This window comes from Leptonychotes weddellii, chromosome 9 (assembly GCF_054177405.1).
Source record: "Leptonychotes weddellii isolate Sample4059 chromosome 9, ASM5417740v2, whole genome shotgun sequence".
Classification (NCBI taxonomy): domain Eukaryota; kingdom Metazoa; phylum Chordata; class Mammalia; order Carnivora; family Phocidae; genus Leptonychotes; species Leptonychotes weddellii.
Genome location: NC_138377.1, coordinates 1,688,730 through 1,701,945, shown reverse-complemented (window position 1 = coordinate 1,701,945; position 13,216 = coordinate 1,688,730). Strand labels below are relative to the sequence as shown.

The 13,216-nt window shown below is 63.4% G+C and overlaps 1 protein-coding gene across 1 annotated transcript; it reads left to right on the top strand.

Annotated features, from left to right (window-relative positions):
* Positions 1 to 1,158: 1,158 nt before the first annotated feature.
* EXOC3L4 (exocyst complex component 3 like 4) lies at positions 1,159 to 13,092 on the top strand. The gene is made up of 12 exons (XM_081829862.1): positions 1,159 to 1,310; positions 5,073 to 5,512; positions 6,015 to 6,672; positions 7,413 to 7,524; positions 7,796 to 7,918; positions 8,265 to 8,365; positions 8,602 to 8,682; positions 9,593 to 9,707; positions 10,248 to 10,367; positions 10,459 to 10,611; positions 11,248 to 11,369; positions 12,561 to 13,092. The coding sequence occupies exons 2-12, from the start codon at positions 5,089 to 5,091 to the stop codon at positions 12,751 to 12,753; spliced, it is 2,202 nt and encodes a 733-aa protein (XP_081685988.1). The 5' UTR covers positions 1,159 to 1,310; positions 5,073 to 5,088; the 3' UTR covers positions 12,754 to 13,092.
* Positions 13,093 to 13,216: the final 124 nt, after the last annotated feature.

The window sequence follows — 13,216 nt, the reverse complement described above, 5'->3', positions numbered from 1 at the left end:
TTGGAGATAAGGCCTTTAAGAAAGTGACTAAGTTAAAATGAGGCCATTAGGGTGAGTCCTAATCCTATATGACTGGTGTCCTTATAAGAACAGGAGACACGCACAGACACGCACAGAGGGACGACTGTGTGAGGATGTGGGGAGAGGATAGCGTCTACCCGCCCAGAGAGAGGGCTCAGGAGACGCCTGCTCTGCTGACACTTGGATCTCGGATTTCCAGCCTCCAGAACTTTGAAAAAATAAATGTCTGCTGTTTAAGCCCCCCAGCCAGGGGTACTGTGTTCTGGCAGAGCCCTCGGACACTAACGCACGAGCTTGTCTCCACCTGCCCTCCTCTGCCCCCTGCCCCAGTGGCTCCAGCCTGCTTGGGACAGGCCTGGATCAGTCCTCCTTGGATTTTCCCTAAGTTTTTTCCAAGGATGCCAGCAGCGGAATCCCCCCATGAAGACATGTGGCCTGCCTCTTCTGGGAAGTCTCGGTGACCCTCTCCACAAATCATCTCCAGCCTGATCCACTGTGGAGGAGGAGGCCTGTGCTCACAGCCTCGCTGACCCCTGCCCAGAAGGCCATCGCTCCTCACTCCTGAGGGGAATCCTTCTCTCCTTTAGCCCCCTTCCACGCCAGCTCCTGAAGCCCTCTGGAATGGCCTGTGGCTTCTGATACTCCCTTTGCTGTCACTGTGACATCCTCCCCGAACCGCCCTCACCCCCAGTGCCCCGTGGCCCACGTTTCTGCGCTCCTGGCTCTCGATGCCAGGCAGGGGCTCTCAGGATGAGCTTGGCACACAGGCCCTGGAGGGAGGGCTACTTCCGGGCTGGGGTGCTGTGGGCTCGTGTCCCCCTCCCACACCCCGCGCACCCCGGCAGGCCGGCGCCTCTGGCCTCTGGCCTCAGTGTGCCCCCAGAAGGGGCTGTCCAGCAGTCCCTGCAGGGTCCCTCCCCCACTGCCTTGAGCCGTGAGGGGCTGCCCCTCCCCTCGCGTGCTCCCTGAAGCCTGAGCCATGGATGGCTAGGAATCAAAGGTTGGAGTGATAGTGTCTGGAATGGAAAGGGGGTGGGAGCACTTCTGAAAGTGAAACTACGGGGTTGGAGTGGGGGGGTGGGGCAAGGGGTGGGGCCGGTGGGCCCAGGGCAGCGCAGACCAGGCCGGGAAGTCCCAGCTGTTGGTCACTCACTCTCCAACAGTGTTGTGAGAGTGAGTGACTGCCCCAGCGGCCTCACCACCGAGGCCCAGCTCTGGGGCCCTGGCTCCGCTGGCTTCCCCTGGCCGCCCTGTCTTGCCTGGGGCCCCGGGCTCTCCTCACCCAGCAGGTATGTTTGGTGCAGGTGGAGCAGGAGAGCTGCAGGGATGCTGTGGGCAGTGGGCGGGGACTCAGGGGACTGAGGACAGATCCCGGCCTGCCCAGTGGCTTTCCGGGCCAAGGGCCTCAGCTCGGAGCCCAGGCCGGAGTGCCAGCTCAAATCGCCGTGTGCAGACACAGACACGCAGAACGCGGATGTGCAGACGTAAAGACACGCACGCGGGCCCAGACAGACACACACGGACGCACGGCCAGAGCCGCTCGCAGGCCTCTGAGGCACACGGAGTTGGAGACACACGAGGCCCCTCCGCACAAAAGTGGCAACATTCCCCCCCCCCCCAGGGCTTACCCTCACATTAGGTTGCTTATCTGTTTTCCTTGGGTCCCTGCCATGTACTGGCCGGGCCTGGCTGGGGTGCTGAGTCAGGCCCACTCCCTGCCCTGGGGGGCTCGTGGCCAAGGGGCAGAGGCCCCGGACCATGCCACCGTCCCTCAGCCACGGGAGAAGTTATGCCCAGGGCTGGGACCAGGTCCGCAGCGGGAGGCGCTGGGGGGGAAGGGCTGCTGGGTGCTGGGTGCTGAGGCTTGCGGGAGCTGGGACAGCCTGTGTGGAGGTGTGGAAGGGAAGGGAGCTGGTTAGGGTGGGGGAGTGGGTGGGAGCGGGCACGGAGGGGTGGATGATGAAGGGCCTCGAGGGCCCACCCATGGAGGGGTCAGCTTCTCCTGCAGGCGCTGCGGGTCCCGGAGTCTTTTCTGTTGTCGCTTCTGAGAAGAGGAGCCTTTCAAGCGCCCTTTTCTACAGGCTTTGCTAATATATAGGAAAACTCTTTTCTAAGCAAATGATCACCTTGCCCACGAATAATGACAGATTTACCAGGTCCTTCCCAATATTGAAACCTCACTTATTTTCTTGTCTTATTGCCTTAACTAATCTTTCAAATGTTGAATAGAATGGCAAGAACATACACCAGTCCCGAGCCCCCCGCGTAGGAGCCGGGGCCTCTGAACGTTCAGGGCAATGGGGCCAGAGGGCCAGGGAGAGAAAGAGCCAGAGAGAGTCCTCACAGGTATGAGGAGGCAGGTACGGGTCAGGGACCAAGGTAGAGTCAGCAGGGCACCGAGTCCAACAGATACCGGTGTGGTGCCTGGCCAGGCAAACCTGGGAGAGGGGTGACCCTGACCCTGATGGTCCACTCCTCCTCCAGGCTGGCTCTGGGCTGATGGGGAGGGGGCGGATAGACAGAGGCTCCCGGGACGGTAAGGAAGGCCCCATTGCCACAGGGACAGTGGGGCAGCACAGCCCAAAGACACCTTGGAGGTGGGGGCACCCATACCCCTGGGCCCTGAAATCTGGGTCAGATTTGGAGAGCAAAGATGGGGAGGCTAGGAGAGGGAGCAGCCTGAGAGGAAGCTGGGAGGCTGGACATTTGAGGGACAGAGAGGCACCGGGAGGCAGGATGGGTGCAGGTCAAGGAGGCCCAGAGGTCAGGTTGGAGGAAGTTCGGGGATGGGAAGGCTTTGGGTGCCAGGCTCTGGGGAGCCACGGAATGGTTTAAAACAAGGGAGTGACCTCGTTGACTTGTGCTGTGGGAAGGTCAATAATGGATTGGGAAACTGTGGGAGCAAGGTCAGAGGGGGCAGAGAGACCAGCCGGGGGCCTCGATGGGCCTTCAGGACAGGTCCAGTTCCAGATGAGGGTGGGGGGGACCCGTGTGCTTGTGTCCTCACATAAGACCCAAACTGCCAGCCGCCCTTCCTCCCCCCAGAACCTGCCTCTCGGCCCCACTCCTGGCATCTGGACGCTGCCCCCACCGTGGGCCCAGTGACCAGGGGAAAGGGTTCCTTGGGCAGCAGCCCTGGCTCACTGGGGCTGGGAGACTCGGGGGAACCTGGCCTCTGCTCCTGGGGCCGCACGGGCCTGGGTTGGCCGAGGCTCCCTGACCCTGAGCTGTGTGGCTGGAGGCAAGACCCTGCCTCTTTTCAGAGCCTGTTTGCTCACCTATGAGATGAAGTGACACCCTACAACTTTGTTGTTAGGGGGATCTGATGTGCGCCAGGCCTTGGGCTGGGCACACAGTAGGTGCTTACTAAGTGTGAACTCTCCCCAGCCAAGCCCTTGCCCACATGCCCCTGGTGATGGCACTCAAAGCACATCTGGGCAGAGCACAGGCCACCCGGACCCTGCTGGTGACTGAGGGGCCCCAGGGAGAGGGGAGTTGGGGGTGGGGAGGGCAGAAAGCTCTTGGGACAATGTTCCCTGCATGTGTGGAACAGTCAAATCAGGGCAGGGTCCCCGAGTCCCGGTGCCCAGGAGAGGACGATGACCTGTGGCCTGGGCAGGGCTGATAAGAACCCATCAATCACCTGGGCCTGCCTCTCCCTCAACAGGGCCTCTCTCCAGCTGTTAGGTGGCCTCTGGGCAGAGGGAGGGAGGCCTCCGCTGACCACCTGCGTGTCTGACCCCTGGAGGGCTTTGGGGGTGGGTGAGGGTCTGGGCCCTGCCCATCCCAGTGTCATCCCCCCCAAGGCAAATGGGGACCTGGGGAGAGGTGTTCCTGCCCGATGTCACCCAAGGGTCAGGTGATAGCCTGACCTTTGTCCTGTGGGTGGGGGGAGCCGGGGGATGGGCTGGGGGCTCTGGCCTCTGGTTGGCCAGTGACTTCAGTAAGTCCAGCCTTCCTTTTGGCCAGCTTCTCCAAGGCTAAAGTAAGACCTTGCTGGTCTAAGACAGCCCCCCCACCCATAACACCCTCACAGAGGGGTGGGTGGGAGGTCCCCTCAGGCTGAGGAGGTCCCACCTCAGCTTAACCTAAAGCCAGAAAATCAAACATGGGCCAGGCTGTGCCGGAAGGGAGTGCGGGTACAGCCTATGGAAGGCCTGAGGCCCAGGTGGGCAGGGGCAGCCCCTGCTTTGCACCTCCTGCCCTAGGGACCCCCTCATCACCCCCTCTGGGGGGGGCAGAGCACACCAGGGCTGGGTGGGGAGGAGACGCAATGGGTGAGTACTGCCCCGGGGGGCCCCCCAGCCCCGGGTTAAATATAGACCTGTGGCCCCTCCCACCACTCCCCCTACAGTGCTGCAAGCCCGGATAGGCAGATAAGCCTTAGGGGCATCCAGGGGTGGCCACAGACCTCAGGCCTGACCCCGCCTCCCTCCAGTTCTGAGCTACCCAGAGAAGGAGGTAGTCTCTTACACAGGGGTCCCTGAGCTCCCCTTTCAGCAGAAGCAGTTAGGCCTGATGGGTTGAATGGGGGTGAGCTGAGGGCTTTGGTGAGCGGGGAGGGCAGTGAAGGCTAGGGGGTGGGGAGAGTGGTCATTTTAGGCCTCAGGACCTAACATCCAGGAAATCCTGGCTGTGGTTGCTGGGCCCAGCCCCGGGGGCTGTGGGCTGTGGCTTGGGCTGTTCAACTCTCCCGCAAGTTCAACTCTCCTCTCCAGCTCTGACAGGAGGGTCTGGCCTGGCAGAGCCAGGGAGCCTGGGCACCTGGGGGTACCCTGGGGAAGGTGGTGTCACGGAAGTTTTCCAGAAGGAGGTAGCTGTCTGCATCTCAGTGCCAGCTGCAGCCTGGCACGAAGACGGCTCTGGCCTCGAGAGCTGCCTGGTGCCAGCCTGGGGGTCATCTCCTGGGAGAAGCTGGCCTGACCAGGCCCAGCCACTGGGCTCCGTCAGGCCTCACAGGGTTCTCAAGCGGTTTCTGGGCCCATTCCCCAGGGCTGGGTGCCACCCCCCTCCCTCACCCCAGGCCTCCTGAGCCTCCTTTTCATCTCCAGCTTTCCTGCTACCAAGATGTCATTGCCACGGACAGTGACCTCCGGGCCGGAGCTGCACAGCCCTGAGGGGGCTGCAAAGAAGCTGCAGACCCCACCAGTGCGGGGAACTTGGCGGGCAAGCAGTGAAGGCACACCCAGCACCCACCGTGAGGACAGTTGGCCCGGCCTGGGCACCCTTCGGCGGGCCTTCTCCCGAACAAGCCAGCAGGCCTCAGGCCAGGCCCCCGGGGAGGACGTGGGCCTGTTCCAACGCAGCTCCCGCTTCCTGTTCCGGTCTTTACGGCGTGCCCAGGATGATGGCTCCCCTGCCCACCAGCCCCAGGCCACTGCTGTGCCAGGGGTGATGACCCAAGGCCCAGAGGTGCCCTCCAGGGTCATGGATGGTGGTCGCCGGCAGTCCTCTGCTGGGGTGGGGCGTGAGGAGCTGGAACCTGAGGCAGGTGAGAGCTTCACAAACAATACTGGGCATGCGGGGAAACTGAGGCCAGAGGGTGAGCATCAGGGTCCAGGCTTCCTGACAGGCTGTCCTCCCCAGCTCCCCCAAACACTGCCCTGCACGATTGCATTTTACATTCCCCCAGCATTTCAACCAGGGGAGCATCCACTGCGCAGCTCAGAGAGCTGAGAGTGAGCCAAGTGAGACTCAAGAGAGGTTGAGTGACTTGCCTCACGTCTCACAGCCAGGGAGTGGAGAAATGGGATTTGAACCCACCCCTGCAGGACCCCAGAACCCTCACCTCTCCACAGCCTTCCAGAGCCTGGCTCCTGGCCAAACCCGAGGGCTGGACAAGGCCCTGGCCCTCTCAGGTCCCAGGGTCCCAGAGGGCGCCTGGCAGCCATGTGCGCGTGGGGGCTGCCAGGGCGGGACACACCGGAGCTGGGCCCCAAGGATGCTGAGGCGGTACCCCTCACTGCCGCTTTCCTCGCCTGTCCTTGCAAAAGGCAAATCTGTGGCCGACCTCATCACCGAGCGGCGGCTGCTGCCGGCCTTCGAACAGCTGCGGCAGCTGGAGGTGCGGCTCGTGGCCGAGAAGGCCTCGCACACCTTCGAGGAGGACCCCACCGGCTTCGCGCGGCGCGCCATGGACGTGTGCCTGCACTACGACGGGCTGGCGGCCGAGATCGGCGCCATCGTGCGCGAGACGCTGGGCCCCGACGGCGTGGACGCGGCGGCGCTGGGCGAGCTGGCCCGCGTGGTGCGCGCGGAGGAGGCGGCGCACCCGGTGCCCCCCGCCGACGGCGACTTCCTGCTCACCCCGCGCCGCTGGCGCCAGCACTGGGAGGACGCGGTGAGGCGCAGCGCGCAGGAGCGCGTGCGGCAGGCGGGCGCCGGGGAGGCTCGGGGGGCAGCCGAGGCCGAGGGCGCATCGGGCCTCGCCCAGCTTCTGGCCGAGCTCGGCCACTTGGTTCGCAGCGACCTGCACAAGGTGCGGCGGGAGGTGCAGCCGGCTTACTCGGCCGCCGGCCTCCCGGCGTGGGAAGCCTACCTGCGCGCCTTCCACGGCGCGGTGGCCCAGCGCCTGCAGGAGCTCGCGCAGGACGCCCGGGGCTGCGAGCAGCTCTATGTCCTGCTGGACTGGGCGGCCAATGTCTACGGCAGGTGAGGCCCCAGCCAGAGCGCCGCGGGGGGGGGGGGGCGGAGGGGCTGGCACTGCCCGCCCGGAGACCTTTGGGAGCCCCCCCGCCCCCGGCTCTGAGGAGCATGGGGCACTTTTCTTCTCTCTTTCCTCCCTGGGAGAGGCTGGTGGTTGGGCGTCCGAGATCCCTGGGACTTGGACATCCTTTTCTTCCTGCTCTGGGCCATGGTACTCTCCCGTCAGGATTTTCTTAAGGGGCCACCCATGCACCTGTTCCTGAAAGCAGGAAAGCATCTGAAGGGAGTCCAGGTAGAGGGCTCATGCTAGTCCACAGGGCACCTGTGTGCATTTACAAAAGGGCAGCCCTCCAGGCAGGACACGGCTGCGGATCACAGATGCTGGGCATGGGTTGGATCTCACCGCCACTCTTCCCTTTGGACGGGCACCTAGGTACAGGGCCCAGCCTGTTATCAGCTCCCACCCCCAGCTCTGCGCGGTGTGATGGGGTGGATTGCCTTTGCTGCTGAGCACTCCTCGGCTCTGAAGGCCAGAGAGCAGGTGGGAAGAGGGTGACTAAACACTCCTGGGTTCATGAATTGGCTGTGTGGCCTCAGGCAGGTGCCCATCACTCTCTGGACCTCCCTGGCGTGGGCTGGAGAGTGGCAGATCCCTGAGCTGTGTGGTGCTTGGTGATGGTGTCAGGCTTTGGCCAGGGGGAAACTGGGACAGCCGCTAGGCCCTCAGCCCCTCCCCTGCCTTCCAGTCCTGACTTCCTGGGTGCCCCGGACCTGACTCTGTCCACAGAGCCACTACCCCCACTCCTGGCACCTGCCTTGTGGGCCCGCCTGCAGAGTGACTACACCAGCTTCCTAGAGGTGAGGCCGGGGCAGGGCCAGGCCTGAGGGGCACGAGCCAGGTTGAACGTGGCTCCCTCACTGTGGGGAGGTGTGGCACCCAGAATCACCCTGGGTCGGTGGCCCTGGCTCAGGCCAGAGCCACTTCTCACCCTGTGGCCTTTGGCATGGGCCTATGCCCTGGCAGGGTGGTCCTTTTCTCCAAGGGCACACGACAGAGTGCTGGAGGTAGGGGAACTGGGACCTCCTTCTTGGGAGGGTCTCACTGTGCCCCTCTCCCCACCTGTCACAGACCAAGATCACGAGCTGCTTCGATAGCATCCTGCAGCTAGAACAGAGTCGTTGGGCGGACGCTAAGGCCCCCGATGTGCTACAGGGCCTCTACCACACACCGCTATCCGTTGATGTCCACATGGTGAGCCTCAGGAGGAGGGATGTATATTTGGGCCCCTGGTGGTGTTTGGTCCCCCTTGAGGTGAGGACACCCAGAACTATACAACCCAGTCCCAAACTCCCTTCCCCAGTAGCCGAGAGCCTGAGGACCCACCTGGGGCGGAATCAGGGACCCCGGGTCTCCTGCCAGCTTGGGAGCCCCGGGGCATAGCGCCCAGCTTAGCCAGTGGCCGGTGGATGTGGGGAGTCGGGAAGAGCTTCTGGAAGCTGTAGCCGAGATGGGGAGACGTCGCTGGGCCACAGGTGGGGGACAGGGGGCGTCGGGATCTGGGCTCTGATGTGGGTTCAGCGGGCGGCATCTCTTGCAGCTCGTGGCAGAGCACGTGAAGGCGGCTGGTGCCATCTCTGCGGAACTGGAGGCCACCACCCTGTGCATCTGCACGCGGGCGCTCAGCCTCTTCTTGCCCAGGTGCGGGCACATCCTCCCCACCAGGATGGGTGGGTGGAGTGGCCAGGGTTGGACGGCTGTCGTCCCTGGGGGAGGGCCCAACCTGCTTGCTCAAAGTCTGAGATCCCGGGACAGGGGAGAGGAAGGGGCCTCGTTATAAGGCTGGGGGTCTGGGTGGGGACCTGAGGGGAGGGCGGACCCTGGGTCATAGCGCCTCCAGTAAGGGTCCCTATGCCCTCTGCATACTTCACCCCCAGGTTTGAAAAGGCTTTTCTAGAGTCGAAGGCAGTGAACGAGCCTCATCTGGGCGCCAATATCAACGCCTGCGAGGAGCTCAGGTGGGTCTCCCCGCTCCTCCGCAGGGGAGGTGCCCGGAACGGCCAGCAGGGGGCGCGCGAGCTCGGGGAGCGGGGTAGAGTAAGCTCCTGGCGGCCAGCGCAGGGGAGAAGAATCTGGCGCCGGCGGCCGCCTTGGGGGACTTCCCAGAAGGCCTCCATGGATGGCCCCCCTCTCCGCTCCCGCCCCCGCTGTGAGGTCCTCCCTCCGCCCTGCAGAGCTGGGGCCCTGGAAGGGACGCAGGGAGTTTCAACGCTGAGCCGAGGCTAAGTTCCAGCCACCCCAGTCATGGCCGTTGCCTGCCCAGTGTGTCCCACGCCACCTTGGGCTCCTTTCTTTCCTCCCTTCATCCAAGTTAGCCATCTTCCTTTTCAGGGACACTCCCTTCTCCGGGAAGCCCTCCCTGACCCTCCGTCCCCCCTCCCCTCTACCCTGGGGGTGGCACCTGGGTCCCTTGGCCCCAAAAGCAGAGCCCCCGCTTTCTGCTGGCAGCAGCAGCCCCCCTTCTATGCTTTCAACACCAAGACCAGCTTCAGTGTTCCCACATGTGGAGGCACCAGCAGCTATGGGCGTGGACTTTGAGTCACCCCGGCTGGGCTCCCATCCCAGCTCGGCCACCTGCTCGCTGTGTGCCTCGAGATAAGTCACTTCCCTCTCTGTGCCTCCTTTTGTCATCTGTGAAACGGAGATCGGAGCACCTGCTCCCGAGGGCTGCATGGGGACTCAGTGCCTTAGAGGGATCATTTTGCCTTCAGGGTTACTACCCCGTGCAGCCCTAGGGGCTGCCCTTCACATTCTAGTCTAAGTGACTGGAGTTGGTGTGGCACCTAGCCTCCATGGCTGTATGCCAGAACTCGTTCCACAGCCTGCTCCTCCTTGCCCACTTCCTCCCCTGTCCTGGCCCCTCCCCAGGACCCATCTTCTGACCAGGTTCCCAGGAACCTTTGAAGAACTGGAGAAACCTCTAGTGGCTGCCACCTGTACCTTCCAGAAGCGGCTGCTCCAGGGCCTGCAGTGTGATGTGCAAGTGAGTGCGACTTCCCTCCCCACTTTCCACACCCAGCAGGTGCTACCTGTGCCCTGGAGCCCGGGGGGCCAGTTCGTAGCATTCACGTACCCCCGGGGCAGCTTCAGGGGTGGTACATTGTGGGGCGGGCAAGGGACCTGAGCTGAGCAGTGAGGTCAGGAGACACCTACTTACTTCAGTCTCCGCCTCTCAGAGAAGGTGGGTCAAGGAACCAGACCCCTCACCCAGCCCATCAAGGCCTCCCCAGGTTCCCCTCAGCAAGGCCTGCCCAGAGGCTCAAACTCAAACCCTGTCCATTGGAGCTCAGGGCCTGGAGGAGGCATTCCTGCCAAAGGCCTAGTGACATTCGTGGCCGAGAGAGGAAATGTTACGAGGGTGACTTTAGAAAGGAGTCAGATAGCCCCTCCAGAGTTTCTTCCCAGGAACAGGTTGTCCTTTGGCCTGAAACGCCCCATGAGGAGCCAGGCACTGGGCTCTGAGGGGAGGGTCTGGGGAGGAGGAGGATACGGTTGGAAGACTCCTGTCCCCCTCTGCTCCCAGCCGCTTTTCAGGGTCCTGTGCACCAAGGCCTGGCTGACACAGGACGTGCTGCAGCCGATCATGGACAAGGTGGTGGCCTTTGCCCGCCATTTGGAGCACGTGGCCCCACTGCGGGCGCAGGTATCTCAAGGCAAGGGCTCTGGAGGGGACGCACCCTGGGCTGGGGCTGTTAGCTCTGACTGACCCTGACCCTGCTCCCTGGCCCGCCCAGGAGACTCTGCAGGAGGTGCATCGGTACGTGGTCCGTGAGTACCTGGCCCAGGTGCTGAGCCCGCGTGAGCGGTTCCGGGGTGAGGAGCGCATGACTGGCTCCCAGAAGATGGGCCTCGACAGCCAGGCCATTGGCGATACCTTCCAGGGCTTGGTAGGAGCATCAGCTGACGGCCCCAAGTGCTTGCCTCCTCTAGGGCCTCTGGCCTGTGGACCCTCCACTGGCACCCCCATTCCCATTTTAGTGGCCTCCGCAAGAGCCCCCGCGGGGTGGGCTTTGGCAGAAGTGGCTCTCCCCACTCTCCATCAACCAGGAGAGGGATTGGGGGTTCTGGCATGGCTGGGGCGGGGCCAGGTGGAGGTCATCTCCATATATTTGCATACAGTTGGGGGGGTGAGTAGGGAAGGGGCGGGGCCTGTGGGAGGCTTTTCCAGCACCCCTGACCCAGCCGTTGGAGCTGAGGCACTTCATACACACACACCCCTTATCTGGGCCGTTGGTCCCCCACAGGCTGTAGGATTCCGGGCAGTACTTCCGGGCCAGGGCCTCAGTTTACCCATCTGAGCAGAGATGGGAAGACGTCTCTGCACTGTATCGTGGGAGGGGAAGACGAATATTGCTCCGTGGCTGAGTCCACAGCACCAGGCCCGAGTCCCCAGTCACAGCGGGGACACGGTGGTGGCTGCAGGGGGCGGGCTTGCTGTGCCCTGTGGAGGGGTTGCGGGCATGGATGGCAAGGAGGCTCCCCGGGCAGGTGGCCGGTCTGGCACTGTCTCCGTGTCTCCACAGGGCTCTGAGGCCACGTGGCTGGACCAGGCTATCCCGTGTGTAGCTGACATCCTGGGCGAGACTTACAAAGACGACATCCGGAGGCACCTGGAGACACTCATCGGGAGCTACCCTGACATCAGGTCCGTTACCCACCTGCTCCCTCACTGGGCGCCGAGGACAGAGCACCGCCAGGCCCGGGGGCGGGGGGCGGGCAGGGACCCTTCAGAGGGTCCCTGTGGTTCTAGGTGGGCAGGTGAGGAGCCACAGGGAGGCACAGCTTGTTCCAGTGGGGAGGGGAGCCACGGTGCAGGTGGGGTGGGCACCCCCCCCCCCGCCGCGGGCTACTATGTGCATGTGCGTGGGGACCTGGGGACGGTGGCCCCTGACCTTCAGGCCGGGGTGGGGGTGGGGCGGAGGAGCGGGGGCTGCCCCTCCTTCAGAAGCTATTCTTGGCCATTCTCCTTCAGTGCCGTGGGGTGGGGAGGACCCTAGAGCCTGGGATGGGGGTCGGGGTCCGGGCCCCTTCCTGGTCATCAGGCGTGGAGACAAGTACCCGCATCCGCGAGTCTGAAGGGGAGGGGCAGCCCTCTCTGCGAGAAAGCCCTGTTGGGAGCCCGACTCCTGACACCAGCCAGGAGGAAGGAGGCTTTGATCCCCGGGCGTGTGTTGGGGGGAATGGTGAGTCATCGATCCTGTGGAAATTCCAGCCCGAATCTCTCCCTAGCCTTGGAGATTCCAGGATGGAGAGGCCACAGAGAGCCCCGGGCAAAGCCCTTTTCCCCAGCCGGGACTGTCTCTGCCTTTGGCTGGAAATGACTACCCCTCACAGCTCAGGGGTTTCCGCCCTGGTCCCTGGGGTTCCCCTACACTCAGCCGGCTCTGCCCTCTGGGGGGCAGGAGGAGGGACTCCGTCCATATGCTGCTGGGCCAGGGCTCCCGCAGTGCCTCTCTCCCTGCTGCATGTCCGTGTGGCTCCCTGCACAGTGGTCTCAGGAAGAGGCCTGGGACATCTCCTGGCCTGGACCGGCTCTCCTTGAAGCCGTATCACTCCCTCGCTCACTCCTCCACTGTTTCTTGAAGCTCAGCTTAGACTGTTTTGCCTGATGGGCATGCCCCTCCTCCTCCCCACCCAGCTCCACACCCTTGGAGCCCCAGCCACCCTGTCCAGGGGCACTGCCCGCCCCCCCCACACCGGCCTTGGTCATTCTTGGCCTTTCTCGGTCCAGGCCCCAGGAATGCCAGGTGCCCCTGTACTTAAGGTTCCCCTCACTTAAGGTTGGGACTGCCGATGGAGATGTTGGGCCTACGGTGACCGGGGCGTGTCTTTGCAGGCGGGACCATGTGCTGGCCATTCTGGCTCTGCGCAGACTGGGCCGCCGGCGGAACCAGCGGCTCCTGCAACATGCCCAGTACCTGCTGAGGGCTGCGGCCGAGGCGGGCGGCTCCGGGGCTGCTGGGGGACACGTGCTCTTCGAAGAGATCGAGGTGCCTACCTCCATGGACCTGCTGATCACCTGCATCTAATGCTCCTGGGTCTGACAGGGGGCGGGCTCAGGTGGGGGGCTGCATCAGCTAAAAGGTCTAAGCCCCAAGCTTGGAGCCCAGGGAGGCACGCTCAGCCCCACTCCCAACCTTGAAGCCCATCATAAGGAATCCTCATCCTCAGCCCTGCGCGGCTGCTTACCAGAAGGCACGGCAAGAAGAGAGGCATTTCAGGCATGTGTGGGGGAGTGCTTGGGGTGGCAGAGGTTCCCTTCGGTACAGCCCACCCCCTGCCTCCCTGCCTAACTGTCCAGCACCACCCCCAGTGTGAATGTGAAGACCAGAGTATTTATTTTTAAAATAAAGGTGAATTAAAATGTGCCTCCCTAAAGAGGGGGTGGGTCCGAGTTGGCCAGGAGCAGGAGGTATGGGTCCCCATGTAGTGAGGGGTCAGGATGGAAAGTTCTGTGATGACTCCATTTGGTTGATGGACCTTTCCTGCCCA